Source organism: Mustela erminea, chromosome 7 (assembly GCF_009829155.1).
Source record: "Mustela erminea isolate mMusErm1 chromosome 7, mMusErm1.Pri, whole genome shotgun sequence".
Classification (NCBI taxonomy): Eukaryota; Metazoa; Chordata; class Mammalia; order Carnivora; family Mustelidae; genus Mustela; species Mustela erminea.
This window is the reverse complement of record NC_045620.1, coordinates 121,237,252-121,262,003: the sequence shown is the minus strand read 5'-3', so window position 1 is coordinate 121,262,003 and position 24,752 is coordinate 121,237,252. Positions and strand designations below refer to the sequence as shown.

General features: G+C 53.6%; 1 protein-coding gene across 2 annotated transcripts in view; it reads right to left on the bottom strand.

Annotated features, from left to right (window-relative positions):
* Positions 1-24,752, bottom strand: part of OTOF (otoferlin) — a 92,227-nt gene that overhangs the window by 18,673 nt on the left and 48,802 nt on the right. For both annotated transcript variants that reach the window (XM_032353088.1, XM_032353089.1), the window contains exons 6-16: positions 20,505-20,578; positions 18,696-18,822; positions 18,163-18,217; positions 11,570-11,701; positions 6,963-7,025; positions 6,492-6,576; positions 3,812-3,971; positions 3,265-3,451; positions 2,388-2,574; positions 820-1,043; positions 268-376 (exon numbers count right to left, since the gene is read on the bottom strand). In XM_032353088.1, the coding sequence (XP_032208979.1) occupies positions 268-376; positions 820-1,043; positions 2,388-2,574; positions 3,265-3,451; positions 3,812-3,971; positions 6,492-6,576; positions 6,963-7,025; positions 11,570-11,701; positions 18,163-18,217; positions 18,696-18,822; positions 20,505-20,578 (1,403 nt within the window). The remainder of the gene's footprint in view (positions 1-267; positions 377-819; positions 1,044-2,387; positions 2,575-3,264; positions 3,452-3,811; positions 3,972-6,491; positions 6,577-6,962; positions 7,026-11,569; positions 11,702-18,162; positions 18,218-18,695; positions 18,823-20,504; positions 20,579-24,752) is intronic.

Sequence of the window (24,752 nt, the reverse complement as noted above, 5' to 3'; positions counted from 1 at the left end):
GATTCCTACTCTCTCCCCTTTTGCCTCTGCAGGGAAGGCGTCTTTCTTTCCCATGTCCCAGACACAGCTTAGCCCTGTAGGACCTTAGTGTGCACTAAGGAACTGCTGTGGGCGTGTGTGCACGCTCGTGCGAACACTGTGTACTATGTGGGTGCCTGAGCACACGCAAAAGGAAGTGGTCAAAGTTTCCCTCCCTCCAGGCTCGTGGTACGTTTACCACCCAGCAGCCCCCAGGCCTGAAGACCCCACTGTGAGCCCAGCACTCACCTATGGTGACCTCAAAGGTGATTGGCTTGTCTCCATTTTTCCGGTCGATCATTGAGGCCTCTAGGAAGGCTCCAAATAGAAAGAATTCTTCTGTTTTCCCTGTGCAGCTCTGTGGGGAAGGTGGTTCAAACCATTCTCAAACCTCAGCAGAAATGTTGGACCTGGGGCCAGGCCTCCTCCTATGGTCTTATAGACAGGCCCTTTGGGTCACTGGGGCGGACCCCCACCCTGCCGTGCAGTCAAGCAGCCCAGACCCTGAAGGTCTAAATCCTTTTGCCCTCCAGCCTGGGTATCCCCGGACAGGGACAACCATGGCCAGGAAGAGGGCAGAGAGGAGGCTCCCCCTTGGGACCTCCAGGCGGAGTGTAGGCACAGGCAGTGGGGGGGGGCAGGTCCCCACGAGGGACAGAGTGTGGGCCCCTGCTTCTTGGGGAAGGAGGCTTCATCACAGGGTCTGGCCCTCTGAGCAGACAGGGCACCACGAGGCAGAGCGCAGTCCCAGGCTGCCCGAGCTGGGGGCTCTGGAGGACAGCCCAGTCCCCGGGTCCTCACCTCCGAGACGGGCGTGGCCTGTTCCACCTGCACCTCGGTGGAGCTGGTGAGCTCGGGGTTGGAGGTGTCCAGGATCTCCACGGCCAGGCCCAGCATGAGGCGGGCGCGGAACGACACGCCCTCACCCAGGCCCTCGTTCAGGTCCTGGTGCTCGTCCAGCAGCGTGTAGTTGCGTGTGGAACCGTACATGTTCACCCAGGCTGGGCCCAGCGTGGGCAGGAAGCCTGTGGGCCACGGGGAGAGGACAAGGGGCTAATGGGAGTGGTGGAACCTCTTTGGGGGACTCCCGGTGGCTGAGCCGAGAACCCCATGCCTTGCTTGGCGAGACACTGGAGGTGGGAGAAAGCCTGTGAGCCAGCGCGTGGCCGATGGGGAGGCCTTAGGGCCGCACCCATCTGCTGAGCATGGGCAGTCTGGGACAGCCTCCTCGCTTACACGGAGCCCTCGCAGGTCAGGCTCCCTGCCTCCTGCTCCGTGAAGCCCGGGCTGCCTACAATCTTTGAGGGACAGAGGCCGGCTCCCCTCAAATTCCTCAGCCTGGCCTTCTGGCCCTTAGCGGCCTGTGCAGACCTGCATCTCACCAGGTCCCCCCATCGCCCCTCCCCCATGCAGACCCCTCCCCTCCTCTCTGAAGACCCTCCCTCCGTCGGCCTGTGTAACGCCTTCTCCGTGAAGCAGGCCCAGATCCTAGTCCCAGCTAACTTGTCCTGCTGTTGGCCTTTGCTGTCTCATGTGTAACTCAGGCCCGATTCGGCAGCATGTGCTATGTTTTTTTGGTTTTTGTTATGTTTGGTTTAGAAAAAAATTTATGGCATTTAAAAAACTCAGGATATGCCGTACATGATATAAAATTCACCATTTAAAAATGTGCTGTGTAGTGGTTTTCGGTATATTCACTCTGTTGTACGGGCATCACCTGATTCCATCGCCCCCCGCCCCCAAGAAACTCTGTACCTATTAGTGATTAGGCCCCTGTCACCCACCTCCAGCCCCAGCAAACACTAGTCTACTTTCTGTCTTTGTGGATTTGCCTATTCTAGACAGTTCATATAAACGGAGTCAGAGAACATGTGGCCTTTTGTGCCTCTGGCCTTAGGTTTTGAGCCCGTGACGGCACATTGCCCTCTCTAGTCCCCTGTGAGCACCACGAGGCCGGGAGTAGGTGTTTCTCGTGCTCTACCTCCCTGAAGCCCAGAGCCTGGGTTCTAGAAGGAGTCAGTCCCACAAGCCGGTAGACAGTATGTGCATATGTGAAACGTGTGTGTACATACGTGTCATCATTATTTCCATTTCACCGATGGGAAAACAGGCTCAGAGATCACACAGCTACTAACCCTCAGGGCTCAGTTCAAATCCAGACAGACTGGCTTAGGCAGGCTGTATGAGGGGACCTGAGCCATGACCTTCCCCTTTTCCTTTGAGGGGGAGGGCTGCGGACCAAGCCCTCACCATGCCTGGGTGCCTTTTGGGAAATGGTTGAGATGGTGGAGGAGGTGTGGGGGGGGCAGATCTCACTGACTCCCGCCCTTCAGTGCCCTCGTCCCCTCACTCAGTCTCCTACTGCTGACCTTTGTCCCCATCGTTGGAAATCTTGCGCAGGTCAATGAAGTGGGTGCCGATGGCCACGTCGTTGACCTTGTCTGAGTCCCGGATCTGCACCTTCATGCGCTTGCAGAGTGGGGGGAACAGGTCTGTAAAGACCACCTGCTCATTCCACAGGGGCTCATAGCTGCTTTTCTGCACTGACGTCTTGCCCTGGAGGGAAGGAGTGAGGGTCAGGGTGTATGTGTATGTGTGTGTGTATGTGTGTGTGTGTGTGTGCGCGCGTGTGCACACGTATGCACATAGGGGTTACGTGTATATGTTATATGTGTGTACATGTGTGCATGCATGTGGACTATGCATAGGGTATGTGTATACAGGTGTCGTGTGTATGTGTATATACGTGTATGTGTGGGGTGTGTATATATATAATTTTAAATTTAAATTTAACTTAGTTAACATGCAGCATATTGTTGGTTTCAGGGGTAGACTTTAGTGATTCATCAGTTGCATACAACACCCAGTGCTCACGTGTGTGTGTGTGTGCGCGCGCACACGCACACACACTTATGTCTGGCAGGCACTCTCCCCCACACCAGCCTCTCAGACTCTCCTCCCTTTCGTGCTCCTGTCTGCGCTCTTGGTCTGCAAGACACAGAGGCAGGCAGGATCCCCTAAGGCCTGTCCGTGGCTGAGAGGACCCCCAAGCCAGCGGCAGCTCCAGCCCCTCTCAGCGGGAGTTCCCCTCCCTTCTCCCTCTCCTCGAATGCACCCCGGGATCGAAGGTGCCCCCTGGCTTCTCATTCTGCCTCACATCCGCCTCCAGCCTCCCTCCTCCAATCACTCCGTACCTCTCATGCCTGTTACCCCAAACCCAGCCTCCTGCCTCCTGCACCCCAATACCTTCTGGCCAGCAAAGGAGACTTGCACATAGGGGTCGACCAGGTCCTTGTTCTCACCAATGAAAGCCTTCTTCACATTGGCCATGAGGCTGGTGTTCATACGGGGCAAGCCCTCTGCTCGGTAGATTTTCACGTAGAACCGGGCCCACTGGCGTTCAGGGGGCACCCCCTCGGGGAGCAGCAAGTTCCTGCCGGCACACAGAGCTAAGGCTTTCGTGGCCAGGCGTGGGCAACCCAGTCCTGCCCTGGCATCTGCCTTCCCTGGTGCCTGGGACAATCTCCGTGAAGTCCTCCCCGCCCTGCCTCAGTGCTTCCTCTCTTGGGGTCTCTTGGGGTCTAGGGACCCCAAGGCCAGCCCTGCCTTTGGTCCTTCTTAGAAGAGCTGGTCTGTCTGGGAGTGCGGGGGAGACAAAAGTAAGGGAGAGGGGTGCGGGGAGGGTCTGTGTGCCAAGTCCACCTCAGGGGCTCCTTGTGGGGGAAGGGAGGGCTGGGTCAGGTCTCCAGGGCTGGATCAGGTCTCCAGGGCTGGGGGCAGATGGGAACCTCACCCCTCAATGTCATCGTCATCTGTCTCATTGGCCTTATGGGGTGTCTTGATGTTGTCCCCCTTGCCCACCACGGCGACGTCACACTTCACGTAGCCCTTCAGCCCAGCGGAGATGTCGTCGGGGTCTGACAGGATGGCCCACTTGTGGTGGAACTGGTGCTCTGCAGGGGTGACGAGAGCGGACTGCACCTGCTGTCCGGGGCAGGCTGCAGGGCTGAGCAGCCTTTTGGGGCCTGATCCCCAGGATGGCCGGAAGGAGACAGAGGCCCCCAGAGGGGCGAACAGCTGGGGAAAGGTCCTGCATCCAGGTGTGTGACTTTGAAGAGAGAACGCTCCAAACTGGTTTCTCTGCCCGCAGCTGTCCTGCCCCGACCCCTGCGGACAACCTGCACACAGTAGCCCCGCAGAACCCTCGGAGAGGCTCCCCCGCCCTCACTCCTCCTTCCAAATGTCTGCACCTCGTGAGTGTGTGGGGTACAGACCACTGACCTTAGTGGGGTCTGTGAGGCCTCCTGATTCCGCTCTGCCCCCCTCACTCCTCTCATCCCACTCCGCCCCTGTGCTCCCGCTGGGTCCAGCTGCTGACTCCCCTCGGAACAACCTGAGTCCCTGCCAAGCCCCTCCTGCCTTTAGGGCTGCTGCTCTTTGAGCTTGGAAGGGTCTCCTTCCTCTCCCCCACCCCTTCCAAACTTCTCAGACACCTGCCAGGGAAGGCTGGTCAGGCTGGGGCAGTGGCTAGCGCCCAGGAACTCCTCTATGATCTACCAGAGGGGGGCTATGGCCTTGGATGACCTCCCCCCTCCAGCAGAGAGAATTAGTGAGTGAGCAGGGTCCTGCTGCTGCCTCTGATGGTGGAGGCATGGTCCCGCCAGGGTGACAAGCGGGCCCTGGTCCCCCAGGAAACCCTCCCAGCTCCACAAGATATCGAACTACCAGAGACTCTCAGCATCACCCACGAGCTCTGTGTCCCTGGCTAGTTTGCTTCCAGTGACTCCCTGGCTGGGTCAGCAACCAGGGGCTCATCAGGAGAGTCAGGCCAAACCTGAGACCATCAGATTGAAGACCTCAGTGCCCTAACGGAAGGGGCTGTGTGACCTCAGGTTCCCAGGAACGGGACCAGGCTCAGGAACAGATTCAGAAGCAGCAGCAACTCTGGCGGTGGGTTAGCCCAGCACAGAGCCTGGATTCTGGGCCCTCCTGGACCCGGGTTCACACGCGATTCCTTTCCCTGGACCAGCGGTGTAAGCTTGCTTGGCCTGCTTCCTTCTCGTGAAATGGAGTGATGGTGCCTGCAGGGGCTGGTAAGGGTTAGGCCCGGGGGCACGGCATGCGTCCTGCCTCAGTGGCCATGGTCTCCTCTCCAGGACTCCACCATCCAGGGGTCCACATCAGGCTCCTTGTTGTCTCTCTGAACCCCTGTTGCCAGTACTGGGGGTGCGGGGCCTTGCTCAGCCCCAGGCTGGAACACCTCTGGGATACCCGTGTGACTCCAGCCCACGGCTCGCAGCTGGGTATGCTTCCTGGGAAGGGTCAGATCACCAACCGGCCCTCTCCCCCCTCCCGAAGATGCTACTGGTCACTAGGGGCCCCCTCTGCTGTGGATGACAACGTGTGTGTGTGTGTGTGTATGTGTGTGTGTGTGTGTGTGGCAGTGGGAAAGGTGCTGGTCTGGGAGTCAGGAGACCGGGTTCTGCTCCCATGGGCCCTGGGCAAGTCTCTTCGTAACCCTGGGCCTCTTTGTCATACAGAGACACCTGACTAGTGTTTTGAGCTCTCTGGTGGCTTGAGTGTCCTATGAGTTTGTGGTGGTTATGCGTACAGTCCTGGGTTTGGACTTGATTCCCTAGTCTATGTCATGGAGCGTGCACCAGCCAAGCATCTATGAACCGTAAGAAATCATCTTGTTCAACCTAATAGTTTGTGGCCCTTCCAAGCTACTTAACTTCTCTTGGCTTCATTTATCTCATCTGCATAGTGGGGAGGAGCACCAATGCCTCCATCTCACTGTTCGGTGGGGGTCAAACGTGACGCCGAGTGAAATGAGATGGTCCCTGTCAAAATGCCTGACGGAACGGTTACTGCATCCTGAGTGGTGGGTTCACTTCAGGGACGAGACGTGGGGCCCTCTTGGCCTGGCCTGGGCCTCATAACCCCCCTGGGAATTCCACTGGGGTTCCCTTGCCAGCCCCATCCAGGGTTGGCCCATGGGGACCCACATTGCTGAGAGTCATCTGCAGCCCCACACGCCATTCTTGGGGGGTCTGGGGTCCTCGACGGATGGTCCGTGAGCCCGGCCTCCCTCAGAGGCTGCCACACCCATTTGTATTGAGGACAGTGTGGCTCAGGGGTGCCCTAGAGTCACACAGCCTGATTTCTTCACAGACCATCTGGGTGACAGTGGAGCCCCAACACTTCTCTGAACCCCAAGTCCCTCAAGTGTAAAAGGGGGTGAAGCCCCCTACACCTTGCTGGGCTCCTGGGACTCCAACGGCCTGAGCACAGGTCATTGCTGCCTCTGCGTGCAGACGGGATGCCCATCCCTCCACGCCCCTGAAGGCCTCACACTGAGTTTATAGTCCCGGCCAGGTCAGGCCCGGGGACTGCCAGGTTGGGAAGGATGGCTTGGGCCACCCTCACTGAGCTTTGGTCACTGAAGCTGACCGAGTCACGCAGCTACTCACCAGGCTGGGAGTACACGGTTCCCACATCCATTTTGAAGGACCCCACTAGGGTGCCACTGCGCAGCAGGTTCTTGGAGTGGATCACCTTCCAGGCAGAACCACCAGCCCCCAGTCAGGCCAGGCAGGGTAGAGGCTTTCCATGGGGGACAGTGGCACCACCTGTCTTTCTGGGGAACGGAGCTTTTCGGTGAAGTGGGAGGGCATTCGGTAGGGCAGGAATGCTGAGGGCAGTTAATGCTGAGGCTCAGCATTAGCCCCTCTTGCCCTCATTTCTGCTGGCTGCCAGGTACGGGTGAGTAGGTTGCACACTGTGCAGAGATGCCTGGTTAAACAGGCGAGAGGGGCCCAAATCAGCCCGTGCTGTGCTTGCCAGCTGTTTGTCTGGACATGGGGCTGCCTTCTAATGGTTGGTCCATCCAGAGAGATGACCTTTTCAAGTCTACACCAAAGAGCAGCTTGAGCTACACTCACCGAGATCTTGATGATCTTGTCGAACATGACGTCAGGAGAAACGTGGAAGTCAAAGACGAAGTACTGGAAAGAGGAAGGACCCAAACCTGCCATCATTCAACTAATAGCAGCCAGCGATCTGGGACAGTGACAGACCCCTCTCTCCTGCCAGTGCCTGTCTGCGTCCCGGCCATCTCCCCTGAGCCCCAAAGGTCAGAGGAGTAGCAGTGGCAAATATCAGTCCCCCCAACTCTGTGGCAGGCGGGAGTCATGTGGCTTTGGGCAGCATGTGGTCTGCTCTGTTTCCCAAGCTGTAAGATGGGGTATGACACCCGCCTCGGAGTTTTGTTATGAGGCTGGGTGAGACCTTATGAGACACCATAACATACAGCGCCATTGTACAGGCAAGACAGACATTGCCTTTAACCACACTGCTCCAGGCCTGATGTGTCCCAGCTTCAGCAATGTTGAAGGTGTGAAGGACTTCATTTGCCAGAAACGGAAAATGCTCCGAGTATGATCTGGCCCCTGGAGCTGGGAGCTGCCACTGTCCCTGGCCCCATCTCTCCAGGCCTCGGTGGGCAGGTGCCGGGAACGAGGGCAGGGCGCAGTCACACAAGGACCATGGCTTTGGTGAATTTGTGGGCAGAGACAAGGAAGAAGTGTTGCCAACATGCTTAGGACCAATGTCTGAGGAGAGTGTGTTCCCTGCTCCTGGAGATTCACACTGGAGCACTGTGGGTCAAAGTGCTGCCTTTAGGGTGTCTGGGTGGCTCTATCAGTTAAATGTTTGCCTTCTGCTCAGGTCATTATCCTAGGGTTCTGGGAACAAGCCCCACATCGGGCTCCCTGCTCGATGGGGAGCCTGCTTCTCCCTCTCCCTCTGCTCCTCTGTTCCCCTCTGCTTGTGTTCTCTCTTTCTCACTCTCTCTCTCTCAAAATAAACAAAATCTTTTTTTAAAAGTGCTGCCTTTAGAGCAGACAGCTGGGCTCTTCCAGTTAGGCCAATCACTTCCTTCCTGGGCCTCAGTTTACCGCCCTGTGACGTGGGGACAATACTCGGGGCTGCCATGTTGAACTGCTCCAGGGGCACCGTCCGAAGGGGTGTGGGAGGCATGGTGCTGAAGTCTGAGTGAGCTGACCACGGTCAAGCGTTAAAGCCGTAAGTGCACGTGGTCGGGGGCCCCATACATGGCAACTGCTGCATGTGGCCGCAATGTGTCAGGTGGCACTGGTCGGGGGCCACCGAAGCTCTGGAGAGATGGATGGAGATCTAGTCACGCAGGTGGCATTTCAGCAGAGGGCACAGGGCACGTGTCAGGAAAGGCCATGAGGGACGGGATGGCAGGAGGGGAGGGCAGCAGAGAGGCCCCCAGGGGAGGGGTTATCAAGACAACAGAAAAAGCTGGGCAGTCCAGAGAGAAGGGTGACAAGGACTTGTACTTGGGAACAGTGTGGTCCTTGATGACCCTTGATGACCTGGTCCTTGAGGACCGAGGGCGGTTTCTGTGGAGCTGGGGGTGGAGACTGGGGGGTACTTAGGAGGAGAGGCAGTGGGGACAGCTCACGGAGTTGGACGGTGAGTGGGAGGTCAGAAAGGGGCGTGACTAGAAGGGATGGATGGGGGACAGACGGACAGAGAGACTCCTGCCTGTTTCCTGACCCTGAGCATATGCGGTTTTCCATCATTGTCCTTGGAGAGAATACGCCGGAGTAGAACACCTTATAGGCAAGGAAGAACCAAAGGAAAAGTAAAGGCAGAGTTGGGGGTGTTGATGGATGGGTGATGCCAGACTCTTTGGGAAGAAAGAAGAGAAGGATCCAGAGAGAGAGGTGGCTGAAGCAGAAGGGGAAGGCACCAGTGGCCAGGACCAGATGCAGCCATGGAATGGGGTCTTGACCTGGACTTGAACGGTCAGGCTATAACGGGAGGGCAGTGGCTGTGAGCCTCCCTTCACAGGAAGACGGGTCTGGAGCCAGGCAGGGGGCGAAGGCCAGGCCGCTGCCTCTGACTGCGTCTGCCCTGGGAGAGCGAGCTAGCTAAGTGAGAGCCAGAATTCTGCAGCCTCTGAGGAGTCTGTGGGCACATTCCTTGTGTGTCCTGAGCAGACGTCCCTTTTCGAACCACTTTAGAAGTCTGCTAAGCCATGCTATTGTTCTCATCTCCCATGTTGTGTTTAGTGGAGTCAAAGAAGGAAAGTTCCTGCTAACTCAGAGAATTAGCCAGAAGCAGCACAGCCCTGGGACTACGGGTATTTTTCAGTGAGGAGGAACGTGGCATAGGACAAGAAGCAAAAAGGAAAAGTCCTACTTTGGGACCAGAGGAATCGTGGGAAGATAGCTTCAAGTGGTTGTTCTAAGCGAGGTAATTCTAACCCCAGCGGGACATCTGGCAACATCTGGAAACATTTTTGGTTGCTACTGGGTGGGGCTGCTACCGCCATCGAGTGAGTAGAAGGGATGCTGCCCAATGTCCCACACTTCATAGGACAATCCCTGACACCAAAACGTCCCTAGTGTTGAGTGAGAAACACTGGTTTGGCAGAAACAGAAATTCAATGAATCAGAGCCACTTGGATTTGTGAGAAAGAACAAAACTAGAATCCAGAACAGATTAAAGATTCACGTGAGTGGAAGGGATAGTCTTAGTGGAAAGTGGTTTCTTAGTGGAAAGTCTTAGTGGCAACTGCAAAGTGGTTTTTAGGCTGGAAGTAGGCGTGACCTGTCAGGGGAGAGACTGTCACCTCTGTGGTCCCCATGTTGCCAGGCATGGGCTCAAAGTGCCACACATGCTGAGCAAATGTTTGTTTCTTCCTTCGGGGGAGTATCCATTCAGCAAAGTGCTACCCAACCCCTCCAGGCACAAGCCAGCTTCTGGGCTGGGCCACAGTGACACTGGAGACAGGGAGCCTCTAACCCACCAGGGACAGAGACATGAAGGACCAACCACAGTTCAGGGACGTTACTGTCCCAGAGAAAGAAGCGCATCGACCTCTGACCCAGAGAACGCTGGTAGGTCGGCTCAGGGGCAAGGACCTTAGGCCTGGGCTCTGGAGGGTGAGTAGGAGTTTGCTGGGGAAACGGCATGGGGAGAGCTGCTCTGTTTCCTTGGGAAGGAGCAGGCAGTGTGAACAAAACACAAAGTGCATTGGGGCTGGTGCAAGGTGAGCCCTGAGTCAGCCAAACGTGGCTCTGCCGCTATCAAATAACCATGGAAGGCCATGGGCATGTGTCTCCAGATCCGTTAAGGGAAAGCAGACTCTTAGCTAGGCTGGAGGTTTTGCTGGCCAAGGATGTGCCCTGATGTGAGGTCAGAGACAGGGAGGCTGAATTTCCTGGCTCCTGGGAAAGTGGCCACATGGGGCTGGGAGATGAGGGAAGGTGTTTGTGAGCATGGATGCCCCAGCCCTGTGGGCCTATGGGCTACCAGCTGTGAGAATCGGGCCCACCCGTGGTAGCATAGGGCCCTGGCCTGGGTCCCTGTGGGGGACAGAAGTGTGTCCTGTTTTCCTTCCTGAAGATGCATGGCTGGGGAGCTCCCTGTCAAGTTCAGGGGGGACCCTCAGCCCTCACCACGCCTCAGCACAGACATGGAGACCCGGGTCACTGATGCCTCACTTGGGCCAGCCTGGCACCCCCACTTCTTGGAGCCACCAGGCAAGGCCAACTGGATGTCCCTCCAGGAGAGGGAGGGCTAGAACCCTCAGGCTTCCGTGTCCCTCAGACGCTCAGGCATCTAAAGGTCACCTGGACATCTCCCACCAGAGCTGATTAGGTCCGTTCCCTGCTGGAGCCCAGAGTCAGCCTATTGTGTCAGCGGTGGCCATCTGAGGGGGCAGAGGGAGCCCTGGGCTGAGGCTGACAGGCTGGGTCCTGCTTCGTCAACAGCGCTCTCTGTGCTCTTGGGCAAAGCCCTTCCCACTGAGGCCTCAGTCTCCTCCTCCATAAGATGCGGAGATAGTATTAGAAGGTCTCTGAGTTCCTTTGACCTCAGTTAGTGGACTCAGTGTGGCCTCAGATGGCTGCAAAGAACAGGAGCAGGCACCAGGCTTTTTCTCTCATACCCTAAGGCCAGTGCTCTGGAAGCATCCCCGCAGAGGTTCAGGCAGCCTGGAGGCAGCCCAGGAGGAAGGTGAGCACTTGGAACCCGTCTCTGGCCCTTACCGGCCGGGCAAGGACTTTCTCCAAGAGCTTCAGTGTCCCCTCGTGTCACATGGGATTGAGGGCAACAACCTCCGACTTTCATGGAGGCCGGATGAGGGGACGCACCTGCAGCATTTACAGGAGAGGCTGGCTCACAGGGACCGCTCCTGAATGGTGTCACTGACCCAGAGGGCTCTGGCCAAGCCCCACGGGGTTCACCCACAGACAGCGCTGGAGGTTTGTTTCAAAGGGTGGCCTCCGGCCAGAACACTGTCAGGGGGTGACCTAGACTTGGGCTTCAGTGGACATGGCACGGCACATCTGCATGCTGGGGGCTGTAACAGCGTGGGCCAAGGTCAGCCCTGCTGGGAGCCTTTTGTGCCCCTTGACTCCCGCTGCTCCCATGGGGCTCGGGTGGCCTGGAGCCCCGCCTCCCACCACATGTAGGAAGTTCCTTTCCACACGTAAGGCCACAAGGTACTGACCTCATTGTAGTAGGGGCAGTTAGTGGACTCCTTCATGGACGTGCATTTCTTGTCATCACCCACCTCCACGCACACTACGGGGTCCATGTTCAAGCCCACCAGCTGCCGGGCCTCGATCACGGTGATGCTGACCTGCAGGCAGGAGAGGGAAGCCAGAGGTGAGCCCCGTGAGCCGGGCAGCCGGTCCTCCTGGAGCTGAGCCCAGGAGCAGGGAGCCAATACGGGGCTTGGGTTCCAGTGTGAGCGCTTGGATCCGGGGCTCTTTCCCCACTAAGCCCCTGTGTCTTCTTCTATAAAGGAAGGGCCTGGGCTGGATCACTGCTGCCTGTGTTCTAGAATTATCTGCAGGGTGGAGGGGGCTGGTTAAACAAGCTGGTGTCTCCGCCAAACTCCAGACCAAAACTGTCCAACCTCGGGCGGGTGGGGCCAGGCATCAGGATTTTTTAGGTCTCCCCCAGCCTCCCTGGCTCTGCCTAGTAGAAGGCTGCAAACCACTTATGGGGTTTCATGCACTCAGGAATTAAGCTTTCTATGTCTTCATTAACGTGCAAGTAATTTCTTGCTCTAGGATCTCTCTTTTTAAGATTGGGGGCCTCTGAAAGCTCTCTGTGTTTTTTACCACACTCCTGGTTTCCTCCTTTTGTTTAATTTCTTTGTTGGGGAGCATGGGCCACCTTTGCTGGCTTGATGCTGTGTGTTTTGTGTGCTCTGTGTCTTTTTAGGGGGTGTCTAGCCCCCTGGAGTCTTACTTCTATGCTGGGAAGCCGTTTTCCAGTAGTTCGTACATCTAACAAATGTTTATGTATATATATGGGGTGGGGGAGGGGTGGTATGTGTGCATACCTTTTCTGAACCTTCCGTTTCAAAATTTATTTATTGGAGAGAGGGGGAGAGAGAGGTAGGGAGGGGCAGAGAGAGGGAGACAAAGTCCCAAGTAGACTCCCTGCTGAGCATGGAGCCCGGCGACACCTGGGCTGGATTTTATGACCCTGAGATCACAACCCAAGCCAAAACCAAGAGTCAGACGTTTAGCCGACTGCACCACCCAGGTGCCCCTCTTGAACATTTTAAGCAATCAGTTCTTGCTTTGGATTTAGAGGTGCTGGTCCCCATTGGGGTGGCCATGACAAAAATAGAAAGAAGCACAGATTTGCGGTGGCTGGGGTGGCAATGAACCCCAGAACTTATACATGACCAGTTGTGAGAGGCTCACTGAGCTAGATGTGGAAACATCATCTATCCATAAGTTATGTGAAGGTTAAGTGAGGTCCTGTGTATCAAGGTGCTTCATAAACCATAGAAAGTTCTAGAAGATGTGAGTTCTTGTGATAAATGACTTCTCAGAGTCTCCCAAGTAGGTGGGGTCCTATAGCTTATGATTGTTCCATTTGTCTCTCTCACACTTGCGTTTTAACATTTTAACAAAATAGCCTGTGCTAAGCTAGTGTTAGCATTTACCTTGGCTAATTCTTCTAATGAAACTGTGGGGGTTGCTTTTATGCTTCCCATTTGCAGATTTGGTATTTTAATCGCTGTGCTTTGATGCAACTTCTAAATATGATTTTACTCCAGAAAATTATTTTCCCTTTTCATAAAAAAAGAATAGCCATGGAAATTATCCTCCACTGTGTCCGTCAAAGTCTCATAAATTTTCTGAAGCCCAAGAAATCTGCACATCAAAACTAATGATGTTAAGAAAAATAGAAATTTCGGTACCAATGAGAACATTGCCAAGTAAGTATATAGAATTGGAAACCGAACATTCGCTAATTGAAGTAACACTTGAACTATGAAAGCAAGGATTTCTATTTGGAACTTGAAATGCCAAAGGGAATGAAGCTCAGCGTCCAGAGCTCTGAAGACGTTTAATGATCACCGATTCTTCAGGGAGCTAAAAAGGAAATAGAGCTAATTAACTTAGTTCCGAGAAGTTGACTGTGAAGAGAGTAAGCAGACACTAGAAGTCCTTCCAGAATATTCTTGCACAGCAGTTCATAGAGTTTTAACCTCTATGAAACTTTTAAATGCCAAAGCCTTAAAAAAAAAAAATAACTCATTATATTTTCCCACAACTAACCCATCCTCTCCCCTCCATTAGAAAAAGAAAGAAAGTAAGACTCTGTAACTCAAGACTGGGGAAGGAGACATACACAGTTTGGGCCTAATAAGAAATAAGATGTGACATCAAGAGACTGACCTTCTAAATGTGAGCAGTTGGTTAGTTTTTATGTTTTTTATCCAGAGGCCCAGCCATGAGGCCCCCTACTCCTTTTCAGGACCCAAAGGGTGGGTATAGGAGGAGGACAGAGGGTTGAAAGGAGCAGAGGGTGGGAGCGGGGAGAGAAAGCCTCCAGAGGGTGCTCTTTGCTGGCTGAAGGGTGACCCCGAGGGAAACCCTGAACGTGAGCCAGTGGGGTCATTGCATGGTGTTGGTGGGGGAGGAGAATGTCATTTCTGCTGCTTCCCCACCCCCAACCTGGGGTTATATGGAGGGTCTATATCACTTGGTCTTGAAATTTCAAAAAAATTTCAAATCAGGGATGTCTGGGTGGCTCAGCCCGTTGGGCGTCCAACTTTTGATTTTGGCTCAGATCATGATCTCAGTGTCGTGGGATCGAGCCCCACGTCCTGCTCCTGCTCAGTGGGAAGTCTGCTTGAGATTCTCGTTCTCTCCTTCTGCCCCTCCTCACCCTCAAATAAATAAATAAATCTTAAAAAAAAATAGAATTAAGATAAGACAAATTTTGAGGGAGAGGACTGGCCATCCTTTCCTTCCATTCTCTCATCAGCAGAGGACTTGATTTTTCCAGGGTGGAAGATGGGGCAGCAAATAGACCCACAAAGGAACCGACCAAGCAGTGGACCTGGGAGACTCTTTGGGTAATGACCTACTCAGTCCTCCTCTTCCAAGATGAGGGACCTAATCCCCAGGTGATTTCATGAAAACCATTGCAAGGAACAAGGCAGAGTGTAAACCTGCATCTCTGTCCTGGGAGAACCCAAGAGCCATGGTGCTCTGTGACATGCTTCCGTGGGATCTGATCATGCTGCAGGAACAGTGGCGGGGAGCTGGAGATGGCAGGGGACAGGCGCATCGGTGCTGCCCTTCTGTAATACCCTCTACCTTTCCTCACCTCCAGGTGGCCAAGATGTGGCATGACTGGATCCGCATTTTGAGAACATCACTCCAGTGGTGGCACAGAGGTTGGAATGGAGGAGGCGCTACGAGGGCGGGGAGACCAGCGAGGAAGAGGCGCAATACTGCCTTCGAGGCTGGGGTCCATGGTCAATGTCACGAGATGACATGGAGGTGAAAATGTATGCGATCTTGGTGCCCAGAGGAAAGGGCAGGGAACACACTCAGGATTCCATGACCCAACAAGAACCTCTCTGCCAGGTGCTGACCATTGCTCACTCTGATGGGGAAGCTGCGGATTCCCTGGGATGACACTGGGGCTTCTCACCTTCGAGATGCCAATAATCAAGAAAGGGTTTGCACATGACATACATTCTAGCCAGTGGAAACAAAGGGGATAGGCACGCCATGGCCTCTTGGTGGTCCTGAGCCCTCAGGGTCCTTCCTACGTCTTCTCCCACCCGCTGGGTGCGCTTTCAGAGGTCTTTCTGACTGGGCGAAGCTAAGCTCTCTCGAGAGGGACGTTCCTTTGCTGTTTTCTTGCTCCCTACATTGTATTTTTCGGAAGCAAGGATAAATCCACACCTGCATTCTCAGAGCTCTGCCTCAAACTGTTTTCATAACTGTGATTGAGATGGGAATGAACTTGTCAGACATTGTATTTTTCGGAAGCAAGGATAAATCCACACCTGCATTCTCAGAGCTCTGTCTCAAACTGTTTTCATAACTGTGATTGAGATGGGAATGAACTTGTCAGACAATACTGTGTTACCGGGTTAAATACAACAACTGTTCTGTTCAATTCAGAATGTCTCAAAGCCTTTGGAGGGAGAAAGAGTGGTCTGCTTAATTAAAGTCTCTGTCAGGAAGCAGTTGGAAAGGGCTATAAAAATAAGCAGTAGAGGGGCACCTGGGCGGCACAGTGGATTAAGGCCTCTGCCTTCAGCTCAGGTCATGATCCCGGGGTCCTGGGATCGAACCCTGCATCGGGCTTTCTGTTCAGCGGGGAGCCTGCTTCCTCCTCTCTCTCTGCCTGCCTTACTGCCTAATTGTGATTTCTGTCAAATAAATAAAACCTTAAAAAAAAAAAGCAGTAGGTAGTAAGCTAAAGATGAACGCAGACCATAGGGGGTGACCATCCAATTAGATCCATCCAGTCAGAGAGGAATTAGTCACTCTGACTGCTTCGGTTGGACACCCTTGGATTTAAACCCTGGCTTTACCTTTGAATAACTGTGTGACCTGGGGAAAGCTCCTCACCCTCCTTGTGCCTCGGTTTCTCACCTATGAAGTGGAGGAATACCTATATTTGGATGGTTGTAAGGATTATATTAACTTAAATGGAAAACACACAGACAGCTCGCAGTATTGTGCTTGGCTCATAGCAAGCCTTCGAGAACGTAAGTCATGATAATAGGCTCAACAATGACTCCATTTTCTATGTGCCTCGATGTGGCAGGCTGGTGACACATCTGAAAACACAGACAAGGAGGTCTTTGTTCTCTGGAATTTTCCTATTCTCAGAAGACAGGAGCAAAGCCCCGAGCCCAGGCCCCTGGAAAAGTCTTCAGATACTCTGTGTTTGGGTTGTGGCAGAGACAGGAGGGAGCGACATTCCCAGACCTCCCAGGAGCCCAACAGCTTGAAGCCATTTAAAACCACTGCCTGGAGCTTATTTTCAAGCACCTGGAAAGACGGTCGCCAGCTGGATGAAAATGAACTGAAGCAAGGATTAAGGGAGACAAGGAATGTCCCTGATGAACGGATACAAAGAAAGATGCCTCCTAGTCCTTGGTACCGTCACCTGAGGGAGGAGGTGAACACAACCCGATGAACGGATACAAAGAAAGATGCCTCCTAGTCCTTGGTACCGTCACCTGAGGGAGGAGGTGTGGGGCCGTCCTTAACGATGGGGCAGTGTGTACTGTCTGGGAAGTGAGTATCAAAGATACAGCTGTGGGGGCATCTGCGTGGCTCCATGGGTTAAGCGCCTGCTTTTGGCTCAGGTCATGATCCCAGAGTCCTGGGATCGAACCCCACATTTGAGTCCCTGCTCAGCAGAGCATCTGCTTCTCCCTCTGACCCTCCCCCTGCTCATGCTCACGTGGACATGCTTTCTCTCTCTCTCTCTCAAATTAAAAAGAAAAAAAAAAGATGTATCTCTAACCTGGGAGAGAAGGCTCACTCTGATTCTGGGCCCAGGTTCTGATACCGTGGTAGCCAAGTGGCATCTCCTAAAGACTCTGTTTCCTCTGACCAGTGAGTGTACTCAGTCCTAGGAACGCCCAGAGTCTTCTGACCTAAAGTTGGGTCTCGTTAGACCCTAAGGGAAGGTCTAGAGCAATGCGTGGTCTGTGGGCCTTCCTGCTTCCAGTTTATAAATAAGTACTTGGCGCTTTCAGCTTAGTCTATTGTGGGTTGGGTTAGTAGAACTCAGTTTCTCAGGCTCTGATCGACTCTGCCAGAAGAGACAAAATCAGGATGTGGCCCTGCAAGCCTCAGGACCAGGCCCCCAGGCTTGGGGGCTGCACTGGGGTTTAGTCGCCCTGTGTGGCCCTCTCTCCGCAGCTACCAGCCATGCTCACGACCCATCCTGCCCGCACTGTGAGCACATTAACAATTCAACGGCTTCAAATCTCTCCCCATCACAGCCAGTTTGTCCCCGGTTTTAGAAACACACCAACAGAGGGACACCTGGGTGGCTCAGTTGGTTAAGCCGCTGCCTTCGGTTCAGATCATGATCCCAGGGTCCTGGGATCGAGTCCCGCATCGGGCTCCTTGCTCAGTGAGGAGCCTGCTTCTCTCTCTGCCTCTGCCTGCTGCTCTGCCTGCTTGTGTTCTCCCTCTCTCTCTCTCTCTCTGACAAATAAATAAATAAAAAATCTAAGAATAAAAGAAAAAAGAAACTCACCAACAGAAAAAACAAGTGTTAATTGGAAAAAACACAGAGAAGAAAAAGAAAAAAAATAACCACCCACATTCTCTCATCTGTGGATAACCAGGATTGACATTACTTCTGACATTAAATAATAGAAAACAACAATTTAAAACAGCACACCAAAAAAAAAAAATCTCTCTTCAGAGGCTCTTACTTTAATTGTTGGAATATATGTATATATTCCAACAAATATGTCGTGGTGCTTCTTGGTCTTTTTATGGTTTTTCCAGGTCCCTCTGACTTGATGAAGTCCAATGCTGAACACAAATGAAGTCCTGGGAGGGTTTTGCCCAGCATAAGCATCGTTCTCAAGTTCCTCTTTAAGCTTATGCCTCTTTAGTCATGACACTTTTATGAGTGCCTCCCAGAAACAAGCTTACTTTGGGAACTTACATTCAGCTTGTGGTTCTCTATGACCCTCAGATCCATGCAACCTCAGAGTCTATAATGCACATCTGGTCAGAACTCCCCACTCAAGTAGAGTCTACAGAGTATGCAGCCTCGAGATGTCCCACCTACCTGGAAATCCATGGGCCGCCCAGCACATGGCTCCATCTTAATGTCTGGCTTGGACCTGAGAAGGAAAATGTACAGTCAGGCCTGGTGTAAGGGACTGCTTGGAGGGGAGGAGGTGGGCACTATCAGTGGTTGGACCCTGGCAGAGGGCAGAAGGACAGAATCATAGTCTTCAAACCCTCCAGGACTGTCAAACAGAATGGGGATTAGTTGTTTGCAGAGGTCTCAATAGAGAGGACCAGCTAATGGAACAAGTGACAGAGACAGAGATACTAGATTGACAGGTTCCGCTGTGGGCTGGGCAACTCTCTGATTTCCCGTGGCCTGGAGGTGTTCAGTGACCTGGAAATAGGCTCCTGCCTTTGTAGGGACCGAGGTGTGAGAGACTTTCAGGAAAAGAAGAAAGGGACAGGGTTAGGAAGAAGCTGGTTGGGGGTGGGAGGGGGCTGATTCTTCCCCACCCCAGTTCCACACCCAGCAGGGTCTTGCCTGAAGGAGCAAGGGCAGTTTGGGATGAGGGTCTCCTGCATACTCACCGCTTGTTGGAGACATTGGTGGTGAGAGCTGTGACAGAAGCTAGAGACACAGAGTCAGGGTCCAGCCCATCCCCCAGCCGAATAGCCAAGCGGTCAAGGTCCTCCATCTCCAGCACAGCCGGTTCATCTGCCGAAGAAGAAAGGCCATTTAGGTGGACGGGACGGTGGGATAGAGACTGTCTTTCCCCTTTTTCTTTGGCATCCAGGAAGCTAACAGCCAATTTTGGGGATTTACTTGGTAGCATCTGCTTAGAATGGTATGGCCTGAGTATCTACAAGGTTTCCTACCTAATCTTGATCTTTGATTTTAATTGATATCATAACACGTCTTATTTTTTTTAATTATAATTTTTAAAATGATTTAACAATATTTATTTATTTATTTATTTATGTTAGAAAGGGGGAGAGAGAGAGGTGCAGAGAGTGAGAATCTCAAGCCGACTCCAAGGAGTGTAGAGCTCAACATGGGACTTGATCCCAGGACCCTGAGACCGTGACCTGAGCTGAAACCAAGAGTCAGCTCCTCAACCAACTATGCCACCCAGGCACCCCTTTAAAGATTATTTTTAAGTTTATTCCTTTAAGCAATGTCTACGCCCAATGTGGGGCTCAAACTCATGACCCCAAGATCAAGTGCGCTTGCCCTACTCACTGAGCCAGCCAGGCGCCCCGACTCTTTTTCAGTTTGGTTGTATATTACTTAGGCACGAACGGAACACCCCTGGGGAAGAAGCGAGGGAGGGAGGAATCCATACTCACACACCTTTCGAACAACAGCTATTCTACCATTTACTGAGTGGCCTCTGAGTGCCAGGCTCTTTGTACATGTATCCCCTGTCCTCACATCCATGTCCTGTCAAGATGGGCATGATTCTCATGTCACGGATTGGGAAACTGAGGCTTAGGAAGTAATTTACCCAGGTAAAAGCGCTGATGATGAATTCGGAACCTGACCCCACACTGATGTATGTGAGTCCAATGGGATGAAGAATTGATTGTCCTGAGAAACTCCACTCTAAGGGGAAGGAAGGGCACACCTAGAACTGGCACGGGGGTAGGAAGGAGAGAGGTGCTGGGGCCAGTAGACCACACAGGGGACGCTGAGGCAGGAAGACAGGAGCCCTGCAGGAGGACATGTGTCCACAAACCCGGGTCGGAAAGCTACATACAGCTCCCTTATCCAATCCTGTTCTCCCCTGTCTCCTGCCCGGCCTCCCTGCCTCCCTTCAAACAGCTGTCTTGCCCTCCCACCAGGCTGAGGCTCTCCGGGGAACCAGGGCCACAGGCCACTCCAGCCTGTGGAGAAGGGCCACAGGCCCTTCACTGGAGCCTGGTGAGAAGGCTTGGGGAATGGCAGGGCAGTGGGTCCTGCCACTGAGTAAGCAGTCTCAGGTTGCTAATTTTCCCCCAGAAATAGGTAACCGGCCCTACCGCTTTCGTTTTTTGTTATTCCCTTCTCTAATGAACAATCTCTAGGCTTCTGTGTGCAGGGAAAAAAGCGGGTGGGAGCAGAGAGGGCAGGAGGAGCCTTTCAAAAACAGACCCATCCGACAGAGGGTTCTGCCCACTTGGAGACCAGAGGAGATGCCCTTCTCACCCTCAGTGCTAGGAGCACCCCCTTCCTGAATACCACCTTCTGGACCTGGCTCTGCCAGAAGCCAATGGGAGGCGAGGGCCTGCCCAGGTGGCCTTGCCGGCCAATCGCAGGAGAGCCTGTCGGGGTGCTGCCTGCGGAGGGGAGGGGTTTGGTCTCTGTCAGGTGCGGAGAGATGGCCCCCGGCTTGGCCGGGCTGGCGTGGGTTTCCCTACCTTGTCTTTGGGGTTCCTCCTTGTGGGGCCGGTTCTTGCCGAGCTTCATGGCCGAGAACACACTTCTCCCGGCTCTGTGAGGTGGGCGCCGGAACAAGATGAAGGGAGACGGACGCCGGGAGGAAGACAAACACACACAGGAGAGCAAAACCGGAGAAAGAACACATAAGAGAAAGGAGCTGCTTTCTCCAGCCCCTCATGGGCTGGTCCCGAGATATCGTGGGGGCCAGACTTTCTAAAGCAGGAGCCAGGAGGGATAATTAGGGCAGAGGAGACCCCACCACCTCCTCCTTCCCCGTGCCTTCACACCCCTGAGCAGAATTAGTTATCTGCTAATAACTGCAGGGCCCAGCGGTCAGAGAAGTGGACCTTCAGCTGGAAAGAACGCTCTTAACCGGGGGCCTGGGCTGATCTCTGCACCCTCCCTCCAGTCATAGACCTCCGAGCTCCACCATGCCTCCAAGCTCATCCTCCCTGTCCGGGCATCCCGCCTCAGCTGGTTGGAAAGAAAGCCAGATGACCCGAGACCAAGCATCAGGACAGAGGGACCGGAGCAGGATCAGAGGGGCAGAGGCCAAGGAGGAGGTGGGGGAATGTGGCTGAAACTAGCAAATGACCCTGGTGGCTCAAAGCCTGCCTTGTCTTTCCCGACCTCTCCACGCACTCTGAATCTCCTCGGTCCCCAGTGAGAAGGAGGAGATGGGTCCTTTCCCATCTGTCTTTGGTGCTGGCTTCCACCCCTCCTGCCTGTCCCCACTCACTGTGGAATCCCCCCTTTCGACCAATCCCCAGGAACATATGGCAGACTCCATAGTTCCTACCTCTTCCTCTGGCTTGGTGTGGCCTTGTGCGCCCAGGTGAAGGGCCTTGCAGTCAGGGGGGCTGAGGGAAAGGGGCAAGGGCCGTCAGTGTCCCTTCAGTGATGTCCCTGCTGCCGCGCCTGAGGTCCCTGGTGCCAGGAGGGACCCGGGATAGGATCATCAGGGGGTAAAGTGCAATATTCCATTACCCCATCAATATTGCACGAGCTGGATACCTGACTCCCTCTTCTTCCCATGCTCCCTCCTCCTGGGCGTAGCCCTGTCATCCTGTAGGCCCGGGGGAGGGGGGGAGGTGAGATGGGGGCTCCAGCTCTGAGCTCACCCACAGCAGAGGGTCCCACAGCTCCCTGAGGAGCCTTGACTATGGTTCCCCAGACCCTCTGCTCTTTATGCCAGGTAATGTGAGGTTGGGCAAAACCTTTCCTGTCCTTGTAGGGATGGCCTAAAACCCTCAAGCCTGTCTACTCCAGGTTGGGGGTCCATCTTATGCCCCCAAATCAGGCCTTTTCTTTACTCTTCTTTGCTTTCTTTACACCCAGGCAACACGTGGCGGGCTATGAGTCTGCATCTCAGTGATAGCACAACCAAGAACCCTTCCGTGTGCACCAGCTCACAGCTTAGGAAACACCAGCGTATCCATGGTTTCCTAAAAAGTCACAAGGTAGGTGAAGGAAGGCTGGGGTAACACTGATGAGTCCATACTAGCCTGCATTGTGTTGTCTGGGACGTCACAATGGACGAGAGGGAAAGGAAGTTTCTCCCCTTCTATTAAGGGGAGGTATATATATGCCAGCAAGAGATTATGTAATTTTTCTTGAGCACCTACTATAGGCCAAAGGCTCTTCCAGATGTTTGCTCATTCCATCTTCATAGCAATCCTGGGAAGGACATTCGCTTTTCCAAGGAAAGACTCTGAGGCCCCGAGGGCTGGGGTTAATGTGCTGAGCCCCACCTACGAGGCCGGCCGCCGTGGGGTTGCCCTTCTCCGTCAGTGGACATCCCATCCTGACCATCTGGAACTTCGGTGAAGAGTCTCCGGGGCCCGCGCTGGTAGGGGTAGGTGTAGACCATGGGCCAGCACAACCTGCAGGTGGGGTGCTGTCTGGGTCCCACAGACTGCCCAGCTTTGCTTACGAAGGGGCTCGTTCACAAATGATCAGCTCACACGTTTTGGAAGAGACTGCCGTGAAAGTTAATGGCTGGTGACAAAACCTCGAACAGGTCAGTGAGCTCATCAGGAACAACTGAGCAGCCATGAGAATAGATCATCCTGCCTGGCTCACGCTGGCCTGATGGCCTTAAGGGCAGGGGTGCTGGCTGTGCTCTGACCCCTGTGACGGGTCGCATGCCTGGCGTGGGCCCTCACTCTGCTTCTTGTCTTGGTGTCTGGGCCTCCACTCTGTCCAGCCTTCCTGCTCTGATTGCCGCTCCTGGATTCCCCAGGAGTCTCCTGGATGGTCCCATGGATGGTTCTTGGCCATTTCTGGGCTGTGCTGTCCTTAGAGTCCCCAATCCCATGCTGTGTGGGACCGACACAATGCCATCACACACGGCCCGATCCTCAGCGCCTGCCCCTCCAGGCTGCCCCCTGCCCTGCCAACCCTGTTCCCCTTGCCCCAAAGCTCCTGGGAAAGTGGTCTGAGACAGTGGGTCACAGCATTGTGCTGGGACCGAAGCAGGTCCTGCCTAGAGAATCCAGCTGCTCTGCATCCTGGGACACGGTCTGTACCTGCTGCCTGAAGCCTGGAGGGGGTTTGAGTGGCAGGGACTTGTGGCTTCCTGATGCTGGTGCCGAGGACCCACCCAAGTGGTAAAGGGCCTGGGGTTTCCCTTGGGCAGTGATGGCCCTTGAGTTTGAAAGTCACTTTCTTCCTTAAAACAAATACATTTGGAAGCAACGATTGAGACTTTAAAAAAAAAAAAAACCCCAAAACCTATATTCTCCTACTATTCTCTACTGTACCCTGAAGCCAATCAAAGGAGAAACCCCTCTCCCCAGACCCTGCATAATTTTAAGCATCTCGGCTGGACAGGTTCATTCTCTCTCTTAATGAAAAATTAAGGATATATGTAATATAGGGTAGATGTAATTTCCAGAATTCTTACTATGAGCTCCCCACCTAGCTCGTTTCTCCTAGACTCGCTCTTTGATTCATCTGGACAGCGCGCAGTAGAGCGTGACGTCACCGGCTCGCACTGCCCTTTGGAGCTTTCTGATCGATGACATGTCAGAAGTTCGCTACAGAAGCTGCCTCTCCCAGCTTTTGTCACACCGCTTCCCAGAAACAGCATGCCTGCTCCTCTTGGCAAAGGGCAGAGGTGCTTTTTGAAATAAATCTTAGGCCATAATAAATAAATCTTGAGGAAGATTTAGGAAGAAGAAATAAATCTTGAAGACCATCCACTTGTGTTAAAGATTAAAATTTCCAAAATGTGGAATTTGTTGACTAGGTGACTGGTGCACTGGTGTACTGAATTTTGGGGTTTGTTTTTAAATAAAATGCTGCCTTTGGTCTAATTGCGTTCTTCAATTACTCAAGATTCCATGCAGTGAGAAAGAGACAAAGAAAACAAGCCAATCATCAACTCAGTGGGAAAAAAAACTACTTTGCAACCAAGGGGTTCCTCGTTCAAGGCTGCAGGAAAACGGAAGCAGGAGCAGGGGAGGTGGGCCTCTGTGGGCCCTCTGAGGATTCAGGGTCACATTTGGGCTTCCCCGTGGGTGGATTCACTGCAGACAGAATGATAGGCACCTACGGTGTAGACCACTCTTTCCCTCTAGAGAAAAGATTTTAACATTAGTTCGCTCATTTGTAAAATCTTTTCTTCATTTCTGAACCCGATGACTTCTTTGCTGGCTGCACGGCTCAGATCTAGAAGGATAAGAAGGATGTCGTGGTTGGGGGGATGCACTTGGGACCCCAGGGGAGGGCTTGGTATTCAGAATGATTTGGGAACAAAATAGAGGTAGTGAGCCGGGTGTTGCATGAATTCAGGTCTGTGTATTCTTCTGGAAGCTGTGCCTAAGGGGCTGCCATGCTTGACCATGGACTCCAGGCCTGGCTGCACATGGCTCTGTCCTGAGACGGCCTTCAGTCCTCACAACCCAGGCTCTCCAGCTCAGGCCTCGGGTAATCAGGAGGACCTCCTGTCTTGAGAGAAACAGGTCTCTGGCTCTCTGTGTTGTTGAAACAGCCACATTTTCCATATGTGCTCCTATGCTCCAAGTGCCCCTCAGTGGGTTTATTTCTTTTAGTTCCCCTGCCCCAAGTACGACCAATTTCATAGTTGTAGGCTGTAGAATTGGTTTTCGCAGTGTGTTCAATTTCAGTTAGTTTCAACGCGCTTCCCGAATCTGGGCAGACAGGAGGAGCCTTCGTGCAAGAGTCTGTCTCCGAATTTGTCCCGTGTACCCTGGGGGAAGCAG